Below are 20,209 nucleotides of genomic sequence, written 5' to 3' on the forward strand. Positions count from 1 at the left end.
TGATATTTACAGAGTTTGTTCTTTCTTTTATACTCAAAAACAAATTGCACATGAGATAATGGGAGAGATTGCTTTGAAAGTGCAAAATGATGAGAACTCTTTAAAAAAAATTACGTTATAATTCCGTGTAAACTCAATACCAGAAATCGGACTGAAAAAGACATTAAACACTGCTTCCAGGAAGGTGCGCGGGAACGTTTTTGTTGGATCGGGTCTAATTATACGGAAAAGGTTCCACCTTTGGGCATAAAGCAGAATTTTTTTGCTAGAAATTAATAATTAACCCACCGTTGCTCCCTGAGTCACATGTTGAGACGCTGATGTGTCTGTAAGTTAATGAGGAACTGAGAGAGCGATCGGTCACCGCTGGAGGCAAACCCGCGGCCGAAACAATCCATCAGTAATTGTTCGAATTGTTCACGGTGTTCTGCGCAACATTGTTGAAAGCAGCTGAGTTGAAGGTCATGCTTTTAATCCCCTAAAAATTTAATGGCAAAGAACCTCAAACGACGGTGAAACATTTGGTCCTTCTTCAACACTAACTGGCCCATTTTAAAACCATACTCTTACTGCACAGTTAGAAGTTGTGAAGTAAACTGACTCTGTTATATGTATTACAGAAAGAAATTAAATCATCAGGCAGAATTATGTATCCTCTGCTAAGCAGATGACCCCTTCATCTCTTAGAAACCCAGCTCTTTGTGGTGTCCCCTAATAAAAAGTCATCTCTCACTCTTTACAAGTGATAAAGGCATGGCTCAAATCAAGGTTGCACCAAGGACTTTTTCACTGGGACAAAATTACCGCTAATCCATTCGAGCGAGATCAAAATCTAAGTTTCAGGAAGTGTTAACCACATCTCCTTGAATAGTTTGTGATTCCCTTGAGGTAATCTGTCCATCTAAGTGGCTCCGTGTTGTAATATTGTTTACACGCTTATTATTAGCCAAAATCCCCCGAAGTGGTGCTGTATTTTTACGGGTCGTTAAGTAACGTCCAGAAATGCACAAACTGAACATGTTGCTTGGGCTCATTACAAAGTCAAAAGCAATTTCTTCCTGTACCGACTCAAATATAACCAGTCATACAAGACTTACTCTCCATCTCCCGTCATTCGCTCTAGAGGTATGGATCAAACGGTACCAGTCAACGAGGTAATTGACCTCACCTCTGTCCAAGGCCCATACCCGCTCTCATCAGGCCGTTGCAATGGCGAAAACCGTAAATTCAGTTTGGATGATACCAGCAGCTACGACGTTGGAAGTCTGGCCTCTCGGAACTCTGGAGTCTTGTCGGGATACAATACCTTGGACGCCCCGCCAAATTACGACTTCTATGCCAACACGGAGGTCTTTGGTCGGGCTCGACGATCAAGACCATCGCTTTTTCAACTTCACAACAACACTGAGGTGGGATGAACAGTTAAGAAGAAATCAGAATATGCACAACGCCTTAACTCCCCGCTTGATGAATTAAATATGAACTTGTTAAAATACAATCAAACAATCATTTCACTCTGTAATGTAATCTAGGACACCCGTGGTCGTTTTTCATCAGGGAAACAGGCCTAGGATCAGTATCCGATGTGATCCTCTGCTTGCTTTAGTCACATAAATTCGTCTATGCCGTAATAATCATATGCTGCTTTTGAATGATTTAAAAAGTATGATTGAGTGAACTGAGGCGTGTATGCCGTCCTTACTGATGTAAATCCTCATTATCAACCTGTCACATCTCAGGATGATGCCTTCCCACCCCCATTGTATGAGGAGACCCCTGGGAACAAGGACAAACCTGAGGATGAGGAACCTTTAGAACCGCCACCAGAACCATCCCGGTTTGGGTGGGTTCAGGGAGTCATGGTAAGGCACTGCTACTTGTCAGGTCTGTACCATCAAAACGTGTTTTGTGTAGAAAACGCACAAAGTGTTTAAAACGGAATCCATCTGTTTGCAGATTCGATGCATGCTCAACATCTGGGGAGTGATCCTATACCTGAGGTTACCCTGGATCACGGCACAAGCAGGCATTGGTGCGTGTGTGTGTGTGTGTGTGTGTGTGTGTGTGTTTAACATTTTTATTTATACCTCAACAAGTCAGTTATCAAAGACTACACTTACTTGTATTGGAAAATCCCTGCACTTATGACAGCATTTGGTTATTTGCAAGGCATTTCTGTCATGTGCAGTATGTTTGGGGTACTGCCTCATGGAAGTGAAACATTCAGTCTCTTTTTACTGACACACATTTCCTGTCTGGTATTAAATAGATTTTCCCCACACTGAAAACAGTTTCACTTGCATCAAGAAAAGACTGTCTACTGTCATACTTGGTATCAGAAACTACAGCAGTGTTTCTGAATTTTAGAATGCTCTTGACAACATCTTTTAGTTCTTGTTTAGCATTAGCTCAGTTGAATTATCTTATCAACAAATTTTCGAGGAGTTAGAAAAAAAAAAGAATGTTTGTAAGGGTATTGCACTAGTTTTAGAATTTTGGTTATGTTGTCTGTGTACTGAAGGACTGTCTCTGTGTCCCCTTGTACTCTTTCATAAGGATTGACCTGGCTTATTATCTTACTCTCCTCCTGCATTACTGGGATAACTGGTCTGTCCACCTCGGCTATTGCCACCAACGGCAAGGTCAAAGGAGGTACAACTACTCCTTTTCATGTTGCTTGAAAGTGCTTGGCAACCTTTACAGAGCCTCAGAAACACAATCCGACTTCTAGCAAGCTACAGCAACCGAGATGCATGATTAGTTTTAGAAACCACTAAAAATGGGCTCTATTTGAAGTTCTGTTTCTTTGCTGGTGCAAAAATGCTTCCTTAAATCTGCATTGAGTAGTTTCTCTTTTCACTCCATATGCCTCCATGTGCACTTATCAGTCTGTTCCTCATTACCTTAACACAGGAGGGACCTACTTTCTGATCTCTCGCAGTCTGGGTCCGGAGCTGGGCGGCTCCATTGGTCTTATCTTTGCCTTTGCCAATGCTGTAGCTGTTGCCATGCACACCGTCGGGTTTGCTGAGACTGTGCAAGCCCTCATGCAGGTGTGAACCTCTCCGAATTCCACCACAAACAGAACTCACAACAAATCATTTTGCTATTCTCTCAAAGGCGGCACATGTTGACATTTTATTATCACATCACCATGACAACAACACACCCCTCCCCCCCAAAAAAACCTAATCTTTAGGAGATTGGTGCCAGCATGGTTGACCGAATCAACGACATTCGCATCATTGGAGTGATCACGGTCTCATGTCTACTGGCCATCTCATTGGCTGGCATGGAGTGGGAGGCCAAGGTTAGTCTCTTTGAAAATTTTCATTCAACTTCAGTCACAACGACTTACAGTGACAAAATCTTCGTTCTAGACATTTCAGGTGTCGGGTCAGGTGTAGCGCGTCCTATGGACCGGGACAAGGAAGCCCTGTATCAAAACACAACAATTTGAACTTGTGCCGTGGGCTTGACTTTTTAGAAAACATGACTTATGACTTAACTCATTAGATAACATGAAAATAATTGAGCCAGCACACAGCTTCTTAATATCTCAAGAATTATTACAAGAATCTCAAGAATTATTACATGAGCCGTAGATCTGTGCTGAAGTGTTGATTTTTATATACTTGTGCAGTCTAGTCTTTGCATGGTGAAACACAGATACTTTGAATATTGCTGCTGTTTGATTTGTTGGTGTGGTCACTGTTCATTTACATTTAGGCCCAGGTCCTGTTCTTTTTGGTGATCATGGTCTCCTTCGCCAACTACATAGTGGGCACCATCATTCCTGCCACTCCCCAGAAACAAGCCAAGGGTTTCTTTAGTTACAGAGGTACAGGGTGCAATTCATTCAGTTATATTCAACAAATATATGTATGAATATTTCTGTTAAATGACAAGATTGTCGTATCTCTTTGATGAGTTCTCCTTTCCTTCTCAACAGCGGACATTTTTGCTGCTAACTTTGTGCCTGGGTGGCGTGGGCCGGAGGGCTCTTTTTTTGGCATGTTCTCCATTTTCTTCCCCTCGGCAACAGGCATTTTGGCCGGTGCCAACATCTCTGGAGACCTGAAGGCAAGTGAAGCTTATCTTCCATTAACCCTTTCTCTCTAACAGTGAGGGAAATATGAGTGGAATTTTTAAGTCGTGGAAAAGATGTCATAGATTCATAAATGTAGCAAATGGTTTACTTTTTCCTTTTGTTTCCCTCCAAATCTCAATCACTCACCCCCCCCCCCTCCCCGAACCCACCCTACCCAACACACATACACTTATATATTACTGTAGGACCCTAATGTAGCCATACCACGCGGGACAATGCTAGCTATCTTCTGGACCACAGTGTCTTATCTCATCATTTGTGCCACCATTGGTGAGTCCCAAAATGTAACTGAAGTAGATTTGATTCCTGTCTCAAAGACCTGATGATTTGATCATCCGCCTTTCATTTCATTCTCAAAGTGAATTGACGACAGACAGATGCACAGCCTAGCGTTACACGGTTACAATGCAAACTGGCGCAACACTTAAAATGTTCTCCGTGCCTCAGGATCCTGTGTTGTGCGCGACGCCTCTGGTGACCTGAACGACACTCTTGTGCTGGCGGACAACGCTGACTGTCTGGGTCTGGGATGCAACTACGGCTGGGATTTTAGTGAATGCATTAGAAACAAGACCTGCCCTTTCGGCCTCAGCAATAACTACCAGGTAATTGCCGCTCTTGAGATTAGCCAAACGTTAAAGTAAAATTACAGGCACCCTAACCATCATGGTGAGGCCAGCAGGCAACTTGATGTCTCTTATCTCCACAAACCACCACTCATTCATAAATGAGGTTATAACCTTATACTGTCATAATCTTTAATTGAGAGAAAAGGCACTCCTCTCTCCTCGGAAGGTGACCTACCTAAGTCTAATACTCAAGAGCTCCTCAGGACTGTGATTGGATGCTTATGTTTAGGGCAGGAAACAAAAAGCCTGCATTCTCAAACACAACCTTCATATTAATTACTCTCTTTCTTTCTCTTTCTCTCTCTCTCTCTCTCTCTCTCTCTCTGTCTCGCTCTCTCCCTCTCTCTCTGTTTCCCCCCCCCCTCCCTCTCTCTTTCTCTCTCTCTCTCTGTCTTCTTTTGTCTCACCATTAGACGATGAGTATGGTCTCTGGCTTTGCTCCTCTCATCACTGCAGGCATTTTTGGGGCCACTCTGTCCTCAGCACTGGCTTGCCTTGTCTCAGCCCCCAAAGTTTTTCAGGTGAGAACCTGCCCTTTATTTCTTAACAAGTGTTTGACTTCTCGTTGTTTCACATAATAGCCATACCTAAATTAAAAAAAAATGTGCCTCCTCAAATTCCCTCCTTCTCTTAAAGTTGTGGAGAGAAAATATCCATGTTGACTTGTATTTAGAAAACACTTTTCTATCTCCTCTCCACTACAGTGCCTCTGTAAGGACAACTTGTATCCACTGATAGGATTCTTTGGCAAAGGTTATGGAAAGAATGATGAACCAATCAGAGGCTACCTTTTGGCCTACATTATCGCTATCTGCTTCATTCTCATTGGTGAGACTCAAGGCTTAAATTTGACACTCAAGTGGAAATGTAAACAGGAAAAACAAACAATCAGATAATGGATAACTCCATAACTCTAATTTAGTACTGCTAATTAATCCAAAATATGATGTAAATCTACAGATTAATACATACTGTGTATTTGAGAAGTTTTTCTGTTTTTCAGCTGAGCTGAACACCATTGCTCCCATCATTTCCAACTTCTTTCTCTGTTCCTATGCCCTCATCAACTTCAGCTGCTTCCATGCGTCCATCACTAACTCCCCAGGTGATCTCAAGCGAATAACACACTCACACACACACACACACACACACACACACACACACACACACACACACACACACACACACACAGAGAGAGAGTGAGAGAGACAGAGAGACAGAAAAAAACTCCTCAAAAACTTGATATGAGAAAATACTCAGCCTGTCACCATTCCTTTTTCAAGAGACAATTTTCAGAAAGCCAAGGGGCCACGCGGGGTCCATTAAATATAATTTAGTGTGCTCCAGACCTGTCATGCTAATCCCATCTGTCTTTTCAAATGTAGCACTCATTATTACTGCATTATTACAGGCACCGAGTCTGTGTTATTCAAGAGGTAATACTACTTTTTTTTTTAAACGAGTATTTTCTTCTTGCGTGTGACTGTGCGTCTGTGGTCAGGTTGGCGTCCTTCGTTTCAGTACTACAGTAAGTGGGCGTCTCTGGTGGGTGCTGTGGTGTCTGTCATTATCATGTTCCTCCTCACCTGGTGGGCAGCCCTCATTGCCATCGGGGTGGTCCTCTTCCTGTTGGGATATGTGCTCTACAAGAAACCCTGTGAGTCTTACCCATATTCACTTTTTCATGCTGTTGTAAAGGGATGACAAGATAACTTAGATTTCAGCTGTCCAAGTCTTATATTGTTACATTTTAGACTCTATATATATATATATATATATATATATATATGTAATACTATTTATATTTACACAAACACATAAATGCATTTATTTATTTATACACATTATAGTGGTTCATCTTACTCATGCAGAAGAATGAACTAAGACACAGAATGATCAGCTCATTACTTTACTTTGCTTTGATTAATCCTTAAATAATATTCATGCAGATTTTCGGTTTGTAGATTAGGTCGAACCTTTTCACGTACTGCTGTATGAGTCTGAATGTCTGTGCTCTGAGGGGACTGAGTGTGTTTGTTTGAACGCAGCTGTAAACTGGGGCTCCTCAGTTCAGGCAGGCTCCTACAACATGGCCCTGTCTCACTGCGTCAGTCTGAACCACATAGACGACCACATCAAGAACTACAGGTAATCACTGATACTCACCACAGTGCACAGGTAATCACTGATACTCACCACAGCACACAGGTAATCACTGATACTCACCATAGCGCACAGGCAACCACTGATACTCACCACAGCGCACAGGTAATCACTGATACTCACCACAGCGCACAGGTAATCACTGGTACTCACCACAGCGCACAGGCAATCACTGATACTCACCACAGCACACAGGTAATCACTGATACTCACCACAGCGCACAGGTAATCACTGATACTCACCACAGCGCACAGGTAATCACTGATACTCACCACAGCGCACAAGTAATCACTGATACTCACCACAGCGCACAGGTAATCACTGATACTCACCACAGCGCACAAGTAATCACTGATACTCACCACAGTGCACAGGTAATCACTGATACTCACCACAGTGCACAGGTAATCACTGATACTCACCACAGTGCACAGGTAATCACTGATACTCACCACAGCGCACAGGCAATCACTGATACTCACCACAGCGCACAAGTAATCACTGATACTCACCACAGTGCACAGGCAATCACTGATACTCACCACAGTGCACAGGTAATCATTGATACTCACCACAGTGCTTTGCTTTAGCTCTTTTTATCTGGTTACTCTTTTGTTATTTTAACATCATGCCACTATGTCGTTCTCAGTTTTACTATGTTACTCCTTTTGCACGTACCCTCCCCTTCTCTCTTTCTCTCTCTCACTCTCTGTCTCTCTCTCTCTCTTTCTCTCTCTCTCACTCTCTGTCTCTCTCTCACTCTCTGTCTCTCTCTCTCTCTCTCTCTTCCTCTCTCTCACTCTCTGTCTCTCTCTCTCTTTCTCTCTCTCTCTCTCTCTTTCAATATTTACCTCTTTACTGCTCTCTTCCCCTCCTGCCTCTGTCTCTGTTTCTTTCCTCTCAGACCACAGTGTCTGGTTCTCAGCGGTCCACCCAGTTTCCGGCCAGCACTGGTGGACTTTGTGGGCACCTTCACCAAGAACCTGAGTATGATGATGTGTGGGAACGTAGTGACTGTAAGAGAGCTCTGGAACCTTTACCTAATATTTCTACTCTGAATATATGACCCTGTGACACAATGTATGTAAATGAAGCTTATGATTGACAGCTCTCTGACTCTCTCCATAGACTGCCCCGTCACCCAGCGCTTTGGACTCAGCCAACAGTAACAGTCATGTGACCTGGCTCAACAAGCGTGGGATAAAATCCTTCTACTGTGGAGTGGTGGCAGAAGACCTGCGGGGTGGGGTGCAGATGCTGCTTCAGGTTCGCCCACTCCTCGTGCCATGCCCGCCAGTACAGAAATAATTACAACCAATCAGAAGCAGCTCAGTCAGCCCTGTTACATTTGTTTATTCTTCCTTTGTTCTGTGTAGCCTGCTTTCACTGTACTGTTTTTAGTGACGAAAGACATTCCTCATTCCTCTCCTTCCAGGGTGCGGGTTTGGGTCGGATACGACCCAACGTCTTGGTGATGGGATTTAAGAGGAACTGGCGGAAAGTTCAACCAAGCTTAGTGGAAAATTACGTCGGCATTTTACAGTAGGTCCAAAGCCATTGGTCGTGTAGAAGATATTCTTGAAGGACGTGACGCTGATAGAGAATGATTCCAAGCACGTTCTCCTTTTGCGTTTCTTTAACAGCGATGCCTTCGACCTGCAGTACGGCATTTGTGTTCTTCGAATGAAAGAGGGTCTGGATGTCTCTCGCCAAATGCAAGCACACGGTAAAGATGACTAACCAAAAATTTCGTGTGTGTGGTTTTTTTTTTATATATATATGTGCCGGAGTCCCCTAATCTCTCTGTTTTAATCAGTGAATCCAGTATTTGATGCAGGGCCTGACCTGAGCCCTAACACAAGAAGCCCTGCTGCTTCCAACACACCCCCTGCCAACACGTCGCGTATGTATGACCTTCTCATAATGCAGGGTGAACGAATGATTTTTTTTTTTTGAGGCCTTGCCTCTGATAAAGTCCAAATATATGCTACAGACTTTATCTCTGATGTGACAGAAATGTATGCAATCCTAGTGTAGGCTTTGAGTAGAACGGAAACATCTGTCTTTCATTTTTCACCACAGTGGATCCCGAGGCCCTTGCGGCGTTGCCACAGCCCACGACAGTCTTCCAGTCCAGGCAGGGGAAGAAGACCATCGACGTGTACTGGCTCTCTGATGACGGAGGTGTGTTACTGTGAGATTCTCCACGGCATCCGATGGAGCGGTCCCAGGTCTCAGTCCGGCATGCGAGTTCTGAAACGCTACGTTTTGGAAACTTTGTTCCTCATGATATTGTTCCTCCACTCGTGTGTATACAGAGATATGGGCACTGGCATGTTTTAGTGAAGATGTTACAAAGAGCAGGGTGATGTCACAGTACATTCAGTCACTGTTAAAGACGTGCTGCTATCAATGTGCGCAGTGAGAAGTGAGATAAGGAGTGTGTTGTGTGTTGGCAGGTCTGACGTTGCTATTGCCCTATCTGCTGAAGAGAAAGAAGCGCTGGGCGAGATGTAAGGTTCGAGTGTTTGTCGGTGGGGAGCCTGAACATGTGGATGAGCAAAAACAAGAGTGAGTCAAGTACCATAGGCAATGGGTTTAGGTGTCATGCAACTCAAGTCGGTTTTAGCCGAGCGAGAAATTTTTTCATTTCTCGTGTGTGTTACAAAGATGTGAATATGCACACGATAAATTCAGATGAAAAGCACATTGTAAAACATCCACTGTTTCTGATTTCTCACATTGAAAAATGGAAAATTATTCTGCCTTCGTTTAGAGGGTTTTCTTTCCCACCCCCTGCTAAGAAGGCATACCCACAGACCCTATCCAGCTGATCTAAGATCAGTTCTACAGGGAAGAGAATAAGCAGATTCCCTTTGTGTCGTTTTCAGGGTCACGGCTCTCATCAGCAAGTTCCGCCTTGGTTTCCAAGACATCCAAGTGCTCCCTGACATCAATGCAAAACCCCAACCTGAACAGTACGATTCCCTTTCAATTATCAACCCTTTTGTTTTTCCCTCTCTCATCCACATTTCATTATTCATTTTATTCAGTTAGATTTATGACTCTTGACTTATTTATGATTTCCCAAAAAAGAGGAATCTGTATCTCAAAGCCACTGTGCATAGTTTCTGTCCCCAGGTGTTTATCAATGGCTCTCTGTGTCTTTAAAATAGTGTGAGGAGATTTGAGGATCTAATAGGGCCCTACAGAGCAAACACTATTCAGAAAGATGCAGCTGGAAGTGAACGGATAATCAAAGACAGCCCCTGGATGATCACGGATGAGGAATTAGAGAGAAATAAGGCCAAGGTAACCCATCAAGGATCAGTAAGACTGTGAAGTATTGTTTATAGAAATCCTTTTTCTTTTTTTTTCTTTTTTTACAATTTATTTATGATTCAACTCTGTGCATCTCTAGACTCTTAGACAGATCCGTATGAATGAGGTTCTTCTCGACTATTCCAGGGACGCAGCCATGATTATTGTGTAAGTTTTATTCCATATGGATTTTACTTTTAGAACTAAAACATCTAAATGTTGGAGTGTCTGACAGCTGAAACAAAGATATTTGCTGTTACCTCAGACCACTCCTCTTCTTACCTGTGTTTTTTTGTGATTGGTAGAACGATGCCTGTTAGGAGGAGAGGGGTGTGTCCCAGTGCCCTGTACATGGCCTGGCTGGAGACCTTGTCACGTGACCTCCGACCTCCTGTCCTGCTTGTCAGGGGGAACCAGGAAAACGTGATCACATTCTATTGCCAGTAAACAGCACTTAGAGTGAACACAGCCTGTTACCAAGGGCAAGAGAAGCCATACTCACCCGACCTGTTGGTACTGCACCTGAAGATGTTTTTAAGAACACTCAACACTAAATGACTAAACACAGGACACTGTCGAATGTTTATGGTGAAAGTAAAAATACATTAGAACAGTATATTGTCATGATATCGTCAGTGAATATTTCTTGAAAAACATTCTTTAATGACAAAATTACTTGAAATACAATTATGTGTGGTCCCTATTTCACTGCCTTCGCTCAAGAAAGAATATTTAATATTACGAAAAAGTCTTATGTCAGGCTTTGTTTTGTTGTTTTGTTTATCTTTAAGAGACAATTTTCAGTTAGGTTGTGATTTTATTCAGATATACTTCCACTCAGGACAAATTAACTGTAAATTGTGTAATTCAGTGAGTCAATTTAGTATAACAGTGATTTTTCGAATGTTAACTTGTTCACTTACACACTGCAAAAAAACAAAAATAAATCTTTAACTTTTTAAAATGGATTTCCTAGCTAATGAACCTTCCTCTCATAGGCACCACATACACTTCCTGTCAAAAGTTTGTCCATAAAGATACACATCAACAACTCAACTGACAAGTTCCAATATAAAGCTGTCTAGCTATTGTAGTTTTTCTTTGTAAAGACTACAAACCCAAAGGAACAAATGATAGTTGTCAGTTGGACAGAGAATAATGATATATCTCACCCATTGTATACACTTGTTGTGACGTCAGCGCTCACTGGTGGCTGGCCTTCAGATGTCTGAATCAACTTGGGGCAAAAGACTTTCAATAAGGGCCTTTAATGAACAGTTTGGAAAAGGAAAACTGTCAAATTATCATTTAGGAAAATCCTTCTCTTCATACTAAGGAAGACACTTTAATGAACAGCTATGTGTTATATAAATATACCCAAAGTAGTGATAAATAGTTGCTTTGTCTTAGCAGAATCTTTCAGGCTATTTTTCTTACGTAACTGAAAAATAACAAACGATATCAAACGTTACTCTTTTTTTTAAGTCACGGTTTCCCCAAATTTGTAACGGGCAGTGTGTTATTTCTTCTGGTGGGACAGACACTCTTTCCACTATATAATTTGGGTAGTACATCCACATTTATATTACTCTGGCGATAAACAGACCTCTGCATTTTACGGTGAATTTTCTAGATGTCATGACATTTATTTATTTAATTGTTATTATGATCATACTTATCAAGAAAGATTGAGAACTGACGCAATCTTGCTTTAAAAAAGTTTCCGACGTACTGAGTTTGCGCAGGGCGTGGAGCATTCTCTCACACTCCACGTCTGACCATGAGTGTCAGTCAGCCAATCCGGAGCGGACACAGTATGTTTGGAAACACATATCCTTATATTTCATCACTGGTTGTCAACTACTCGAAAGTTCCTGTCTTGAAAATTGCTTTGGTACCGCAGCCGAAACTCGCAAATACGCCTTTAAAAATACTGAAGTGATTTTTCGTACGCTGTTGTTTGCTGCTTATAACGAAAATCACATATATCCGTTGTTGTAAACCTTGTGACTATCTTAACGGGAAGTTTAGTTGTCTCTGAGACGAGAAAATGGATGATTCAAATACCTCTGGTCAACACACAATCTCACTAGTGGTTAAAACGCCTAATCAGGTCCACGGAGACCAAGTAATCGAGAAAGTGGATATGAACTGGACGGTGAAGGATCTGAAAATGTATTTGTCTAAAATGTATCCGACCAAGCCGGTAAGTTGACTTAAATTAAACATGATATCTAGTTAGCTTAGCTATTTAGATACAATACAGCTCGTGTAGATATGAACTATTTCCCACATGAAAGTAGATAGTCAGACTTAAGCTAGCGATTTTCTCTTTCTACCCATCAGTTACATACATGTTCACAAATGTAGTCGACGTTTTAATTCCGCTAAAGTTGGTTAGCGTCGCGGGTAGCTTATCAAGCTAACCGCAGACACAGTTGTTTTGAAGGTAGTTACTGACAACAACGGCTGCAGTCCGTCGCGAGTGAGACGACTTTTCAGCTACTGTTTTGTTGTCTTTGGTTACTAAAACAAGATTAGCTGCGAAGTGTTCATTAACACCGGCAACCGAATTTAGTAAAAATGAAGTGTCTGCCTTCCTACGTTTGATAATGTTGCAGATATGCTTTCTTGTAGCCGGAATTGCCTCAAATGCTTAAAATACAAACCCGTTTCTGGGAAAGTAATATGATGCTGTTTGCGGCCTCCCGTGCTTTGCATTCTGAGCATGCTTCCAGGGATAGAATGACACATCAAACATACTTTCAAACGAAACCATAAGGGTTTTTTGTTTGTTTATTTGCTTGTTTGTTTTTTCTCTGAGCGTCTCTCGTTTCCTTTGCAGGCGGTAAAAGATCAGAGACTCATCTACTCTGGAAAGCTGCTTCAGGACAACCAGCGTGTCGATGAAGTCTTTGGAAAGGTACAGTTCTTTGGCGTGTGTCGATGGGTTAGGTTTAATCTAGTCTTCACGCGCTGAATAATGGTTACCAGTGTATAAGTAAGTAAATAAATAAATGAACTGAACAGTCACAAATCAGTCCTTATGTGATCAGACAGGATTCTTCAAAAAATTTTCATATAATGTCCTAGTACTTTTTAACTGTGAAAGCTGTTTTGGGTGTTTCTTGTCCTGGTTACCTAAGATAGTCTTGTATGTGTGTTTTTTAAGTATATTCTTCTTTTATACACCTGCATAATCATCAGTCAAAGGCCAATAAACGTTAGCATCAGTATCCATGCACATGGTTATGAAAATGGTAGGAATGGTCTTCTTTTTGAGTTCTTTTTTTTTTTTCCATACCCTAGAACAGATCATTCAAATGACCTTTGTGAACTGATCCTGGACTGTCAGTTGAGCAGAATTTGTGCAGCACCAGAACGCTGAGACAAATAGATTAGTCACAGAACCACTGTTTTAAGTTCTAACGCCAGATTGATCCACTTACTGTGTTCTGTGCTTTATAGCAGTTGCTACTGTTCCCTTATTCTCTAGTGGTGTAAAGTACCACCTTACAGCCCCACAAGTGAAAAATTCGACTTTCCATGTGAAACAGTTGCTCACTGATGTATAAACAACCGCAAACACCTGGCCTCAGATAAAGACTGCGTGAGATTTTTTTTTTTGTTTTGCTCTCACACAGCTACAGGAAATAACTGCAGATGTGAAGCGTTGTCTCTGTCAGCCCTGGAATTTAATGCTTGTTAAACAAAGGAATCCTCCAGATTTATCTTTGGCGATATCTTGCTTTGATTTGAGACGTCTTGCTGTAATTTGATAAACGTTTGATCACGTAACTTTTTTTTTTTTTTTTAAAAATCGTTGAACAATGTTGTCATATGTTTAAAAAAAAAAAAAAAAATCATAGGTTTTTGTTAAATCTTAGAGTCTTCTCTTTTGACCCTGTTTTCCCTCTCACAGGCCGAGGTGACTCCTACTGTTCACCTGGTGTGTGCTTTCAGAACCCCATCCACTGCCCAGCAGGCTGCCATGCCTAAGGTATTTCTCTCTCTTACAGACCTACTATTATAAAACCTCATATATACAGTATGATTTCATGGACTTAAGGTCCATGGCACAGTAATATCAAACTTGGAGAACTGAGATCAAATTGGTCCTTTCATTCCTGCTGTTCCCTGCCAGCAGAGAGTGATTTCAAACAGGATGTAGCTCAGATTTCTAAAACCTGTTTAAAGAGCGTGCTGTACTCAGCCTGTTTTTTTGGCACTCTGTCAGTTCCAGGACGCGTTCTATCTGCTTCATAGCTCGTTCTGCATCTGTGAGCTCAGTCTCGAACCATTCTCTGGAGAATGCGGTTCTGGCTCAGTGGGTGGTAGGAAGACTCATACACACAGCTGGGCTCATTAGAACCCTCCAGGGGTCTAGAACTTTGTCTCCAACTGAAACTTCACTTTAACTCCGCTCACCTAAAAATAGCAGCTTTCAGAGTCGCAGTTAATAACATATGTGTGTGTGTGTGTGTGTGTGTGTATATGTGTCTGTGTGTGCGTATATGTGTGTGTGTCTGTGTTTGCATGTGTTGTTGTGTGACGTCGATTTGCACGTCGCTTCCCTGTTTTGAAATGAATGGTATCTCTTGTGTCCTTGCCTAGGCCGCAGCACCCGAACCACAGAGCACCCGGTCGTCAGCTACACCCGTCAGACAGAACTCCGATGCGCCCGCTTCCCTGCCATCTGTGCCCGCTGCGTCCTCCTCCGCAGACGGTCTGAGACACCGCACGCACCCGACGCCTGCGTCGCCCGCCGCAGCCTGGCCTGGCACCGGCATGCCCGCATCCATGTAAGTTACCGTGTTTTGTTAGTGTAATGACCCCCCCCCCCCCCCGATATCCAGTTCCCTTCGTTTTCAAATGCCTCACATTTACATATGAGCTGTTTTGCATGAACGTTTATGTGCCTTATTTGTTAACCTTGGATCTGTTTTCAGAGTAGGGAGAGCACCGTAGAGGCCTTTCACGTCTCTCGGGTTCACTAATTCTTAGATCACTAGCTTCCTGTCTGAGTTTACCTTAACGTGAGTGTCGTCGACCGAACACTGACGCTAACAGAAACCCTTGTGGTTGACCTGTCTCTAGGCCCGGAGCAGGAGCTGGAGCGGCGGGCATCACACACCCAGCCTTCCCCACCTACTCCCTGTACAGTCCTCAGCAGCTGCTCTGGCTACAGCACATGTACGCACGCCAGTATTACATGCAATAGTAAGTATCAGACCACTTTCACATGTTCACCCCGTGTCAATCGCTAGTGCACGTTTGATCGTGAAACGTGGATCAAGGTGTGTAATGGCCATGATTTTGTAGTTATGTAAGTGTGAACTCTTACTCGCTGGTTTGGCCAGTTTTACGGGTGCGGTCTTTAACCTCGGACTGTACCCGGCCACTGAAGTAAACGTGGAACAAGAGAGGCGCAAGCAAAGCTGGACTGATCTCTTCCAGCCAAGAGCTAAAATCAGTTTATGTCCCCTCTCTGAGTTTGTTTTTGATGGGGAGTTGTCTGAAACCATGCCTGGCTGTTTCTCATTTTGTGGGTTTTTTTTTCTTCGTCTCGTTTGCCTTTTCAGTCACGCGGCTCTGGCAGCAGCTGCCTCCGCTCCCATTCCCGGTGCCCCCGCCGGCCCCCCCCTCCCCGTCGCCCCCCACCCAGCCGCCGTCCCTGCCGCTTTACCCAATCAGGCGCCCATCAACAACCTGCCGGCCAATCAGAACGCTCCCGACCCCGCCTTCATCAACCCGGAGGGAGCCAATCAGAACCTGCGCATGAACGCTCAGGGCGGGCCCGTGATGGAAGACGACGAGGACGTGGAACGCGATTGGCTGGACTGGGTGTACACGGCCGCCCGTTTCGGGGTGTTTCTCAGCATCGTGTACTTCTACTCCAGCATAAGCCGTTTCCTCCTCGTCATGAGCAGTCTGCTCCTCATGTACCTGTGAGTGCTCTGCTGACGCTTTGGCTCTCTATTTAAATGTTTGTCGTAAACAGTACGATGGAACATTATTAAAGCAGATGAGGACCAGAGAGTGGGGGGGGGGAGGGGGGGATGTAATCTGGTGAAAAAAAATACTGCTGGAAGTGGAAAACAAAAATATGGCAAAGGCCGAGAAACACTGCCGCAGTGCATTATGGGTATCAGCGCAGTGCGTGTGTTGAGAAATCTTTCTGGAATTTGTCAGGTCATAAAAAAAGGGAAGATAGAAACTTTTAAGATCCAGCACGCTGCCTCACCAGAACATCACCAATTCTTCAAAGTTATCTTTTCTTTCATTGTTACAGTTAATAAAAGAGAAAGAGAGAGTTTCTCAAAAAGTAGAGTATGGCAGAAAGAAGGAGAGAGTGAGTGAGCGAACAAGTGTTCTGTGTTGTGTTGAGTGAAGACAGCTGACATTGGCAGTGCCGTTTGGCGTGGACACTGGCTGTGACGGTTATGTAACAGGCACCTTTGACTCAGCGTTCTGCCACACATTCCACAGCAGTGTGAAGAGAATGACTGCTCTGTCTGTGTCGTCTGCCTGTTTACAGTGGAGGGGCCGTGTGGAGAAAGCAAACAAGAGAGCAAGTAGAAGGAGAATGAAATAGAGGACAGAGGGAGACAGAAAGAGATAGTATGGAAAGTGAAAGAGAGGGAGACAGACAGATGGAGGAGGGGAATTGAAGGAGAGATATGAAGAAAGCATGAAAGAAAGAAAGAAAAGCTTGGTTGTAATGTTCTGACAGGTCATGATCATGAGAGGGGGTGTGTGTGTGTGTGTGTGTGTGTGTGAACTAGACGAACGTCTCCTCTTTACAGTGACTGTATGAAGATTAGCACACTTTGTCAGCTGAGACACTGTACTGTTTTCACATACTCTTATCTCTTCCAGCGTGGCACTGTGTACTCCTGCCTTTTGGGCATTCTCATTTTCACAGCGCGCTGTCCCTCCCCTCGGCCAATCATTAATTCCCCTGGTCTCAAAGTGACCTTGACCTTGGCCTGTAAACACGGTCCATGCGCAGTGTAAACACGGCGTCAGTGTTGCAGTTGTAGTATAATGGTATAATGAATCATTTGGGAGAAATATGTGACTGGCTGCTTTTGTACTGACGTCTTTCACATGTGAAACAGGAGCTGACGGGTGAAGAGCTTTGTCTGTATACGTCCCAGTTTGTGGCTAATGTCCTAACCCCTCTCTCTGTCTCTCTCTGTCTCTCTCTCTCTCTCTCTCTGTCTCTCTCTCTTTGTCTGTCTGTCTCAGGCACACAGCAGGCTGGTTCCCCTTCAGACGAAGGCCTCAAGCCCGAGTTCCAAATCAACCAGATCCAGAGGTTATTCAGAACCAGCAGAACCAGAATCAGGCCAGACAGCCAGACCAGGTAAAAGATATGATGATACCAGATGATTCAATGAGAGTTTAGATCCAAATCCAAATTCAGATCCAAACATCTTGTCAAGTCACCTGTAGTTCATTCCACAGTCTTGTTTTGACTTCAGCTGTATCCAAACAAATAATCATGGCATTAAAAAAAAACACGGCCAAACAGTTTGTGTGTTTGTACCTCAGCTTAGGTTGTGTCATAAAGTCGTTTCATTAAAAAAAAAATGAGGTGACCCCATTTCTTGCACCCTTCCAGACTGCTTAATATAGTAATAGCACTGTGGCAGTTTTTTAAAGAGGATTGGTAGATTATGGCTTCTGGTGTGAGCAGAGCTGTTGGGCAGGATGAAGTGTTGGGAAGTGTGTGTGTGTGTGTCTTTGTCTTTATAGTGTAAAGAGTTAATGTTTCATCAGATGAGTTCTGACAAAGTTTTCTCGCACACACAGGCAGAGCCCCCTGCTGGAGCGGAGGGTGAAGTGGAGCCAGGCCAGCAGCCCCCTATGCCTGCCGTGTTGGTGCCCCAAGTCAGAGTGTCAATCGTCTATACAGCCTGGGTTTTCTTCAAAGCCTTCTTTGCTTCTCTAATCCCAGAGGCGCCCCAGGGCGTGGCCAACTGATCGCAGTGTCGCCCCCTGCAGGGAGATGGACTGCATGTCAAGATGAACACTGTCTTTGAAAACAGGCCTGACTCAGCCTTCCTCAGACAAACGAACTTCAAAATGCTACCCAGATGTCTTCACATTTTTCTATTCTTTTCTTTTTTTTTTTTTTTGTTTTTGTTTTTGTTGATGTGGATTAAAAAATAATGAAGACTGGGGGGGGGGGGGGTGCTCAGCACACACGGTGACGCCTGAAAAATGCGTCCACTCAGCACTTTACATCCATTTGGCTGTTGTGACCAAAAACGAAAAGAAAGAAAAAAAAAAAAAATCTGTTCTCAGACTTTGCCAAATGGTTTTGTATATATATTGTAAATGAGAGAATGTGCTGATAATGTAAATTTTTTTTTTTTTTTTCAAAATACATTTTTGCACAGCACTTTAGAGAGGCTCTCTGGTTCGCATTAGAAACATCTGTCTGATGATCTAATCCTCTTAGCCAGGCCTCTTGTCATCAGGACTTCATTTTCCTGAAGTGCTTTTTGCGGAGTGATCTGGGTATTAAACCGGAGACAGGCGTCGCGTTTCATCTAATGAAGACCCCGGCCCGATTGTCAGCGAACAGTGAAGACCATTCACAAGGACTTTCAGCAGGAACCGATCTGACTGCCCGGGCGATTGCACACGCGTCCGTCACTTTAAAACCGTATACGAGGATTACGCTTGCTTATGTATCAAGCACAAATAACAACGGAGCCTTTTTTTATGCTCCTGTGTCGATCTGATTAGGTGTGGTACTGGTGTGTGACTAATGTAATGACCGTCAGCTGAAGCTGCTTGATTTGTAAAGAGGATCTTGCCTAAGCAGACAAAACATATGCAACGTATTTAGTGGGCAGCAGCTTGCTTACGGACAAACGGCTCAGCCAAAGGAGAGCAAGCCTTGGGACCTGCACAGAGCATCATGCACAGAAAGTGTTAGCACCTTGGTCTGAAGACGCAATGATCGTGGGTCTGAGGCCAAATGGGGCATTTGGTAAACATGTCACTTTTGAGGAAAACATTCTTCAAAAGGTTCATACACAATAAAAGCTTTGATCAAGAAAACGTTTCTATTTATCTATACTGTACACTTTTTTTCCCCCCCTCAATTTTTCTGTTAGAAGTTTTATATAAATGTTATTAAAGTATCACTATGTTGGAATGATTGAAATAAATATGCATTTCAGACAATTGTTGGCCTCTCTGACTTTATTTTTTTTCAGTATGTTTGTTTTTACATGAAACAAACATATTGTTCAACATCTATATTGACCACTGTCTACATATTGATTGTTTTTAAGTTTCTTGGTTCATGTGTGGGGGGGGTGTTTTTTGGTCTCTCACTGCTGTTTTAAACGCGGTTAAACATACAAAGACGCTTGTCCTCTAGTTACCCCTGCTCTCTCTCTGGATAATTATGAAAACATAAACTTGTTTATGGCTTGTTTTCTTGCCCCTCTTCTTTTTTCCAGAAGGTACACGTTGTGTTTTTGTCAAAACTGATAGAAACCACCCCACCCAGTCCTTTCACTCCCTTCAGCCTACCCATGGTTTGTTGAGCTTCTCCAACGCTGGGGTTTACTACTGGACAAATTAAGATTAAAGATTAAAGATTAATTAAAGATCATAAAGATTATTAATTCTTTCATAACCAGTTGATTGAAAGGCCAATATGAACAGCATCTCCTAATCTGTCCAGTTCTTTCCTGGCCCCGGCAACCGTGCCCTGCAGAACGTTCTCTCACGTTTGTTAAGTATGTGGCGGGAAATGCGCAGCAGAGCGACAAGTCGTTTGTTTATTGCCCTCTTGTTACCCTGTGCATCACTGAGGGGGAGAAAGAAAACCTATTTCTCTCAGTCTAAGAGTTTTTGGATGCCTGGAGAAGCTCTTTGGTTAGTCCAGCCTCTCCACACCCCCACACTCACTCAGGGTACCCTTCGTTCCCTCCCCCTCTCGCACTTTCGCTTGCC

The 20,209-nt window shown here is 43.2% G+C and overlaps 2 protein-coding genes across 2 annotated transcripts; both read left to right on the top strand.

Annotated features, from left to right (window-relative positions):
* Positions 1-1,127: 1,127 nt before the first annotated feature.
* Positions 1,128-10,672, top strand: slc12a3 (solute carrier family 12 member 3). Its single transcript, XM_030790796.1, has 26 exons — positions 1,128-1,409; positions 1,740-1,862; positions 1,957-2,032; positions 2,557-2,652; positions 2,914-3,053; positions 3,200-3,310; positions 3,730-3,841; positions 3,953-4,083; positions 4,297-4,381; positions 4,559-4,716; positions 5,154-5,261; positions 5,445-5,568; positions 5,744-5,845; positions 6,242-6,397; positions 6,789-6,888; positions 7,809-7,920; positions 8,033-8,170; positions 8,340-8,446; positions 8,548-8,630; positions 8,721-8,771; positions 8,975-9,088; positions 9,364-9,475; positions 9,796-9,882; positions 10,081-10,216; positions 10,326-10,393; positions 10,531-10,672. The coding sequence occupies exons 1-26, from the start codon at positions 1,128-1,130 to the stop codon at positions 10,670-10,672; spliced, it is 3,054 nt and encodes a 1,017-aa protein (XP_030646656.1).
* A 1,424-nt stretch (positions 10,673-12,096) lies between these two features.
* Positions 12,097-18,375, top strand: herpud1 (homocysteine-inducible, endoplasmic reticulum stress-inducible, ubiquitin-like domain member 1). The gene is made up of 8 exons (XM_030790805.1): positions 12,097-12,431; positions 13,071-13,148; positions 14,148-14,225; positions 14,840-15,027; positions 15,323-15,445; positions 15,808-16,173; positions 17,477-17,594; positions 18,044-18,375. The coding sequence occupies exons 1-8, from the start codon at positions 12,276-12,278 to the stop codon at positions 18,212-18,214; spliced, it is 1,278 nt and encodes a 425-aa protein (XP_030646665.1). The 5' UTR covers positions 12,097-12,275; the 3' UTR covers positions 18,215-18,375.
* Positions 18,376-20,209: the final 1,834 nt, after the last annotated feature.

This window comes from Chanos chanos, chromosome 13 (assembly GCF_902362185.1).
Source record: "Chanos chanos chromosome 13, fChaCha1.1, whole genome shotgun sequence".
Lineage (NCBI taxonomy): Eukaryota > Metazoa > Chordata > Actinopteri > Gonorynchiformes > Chanidae > Chanos > Chanos chanos.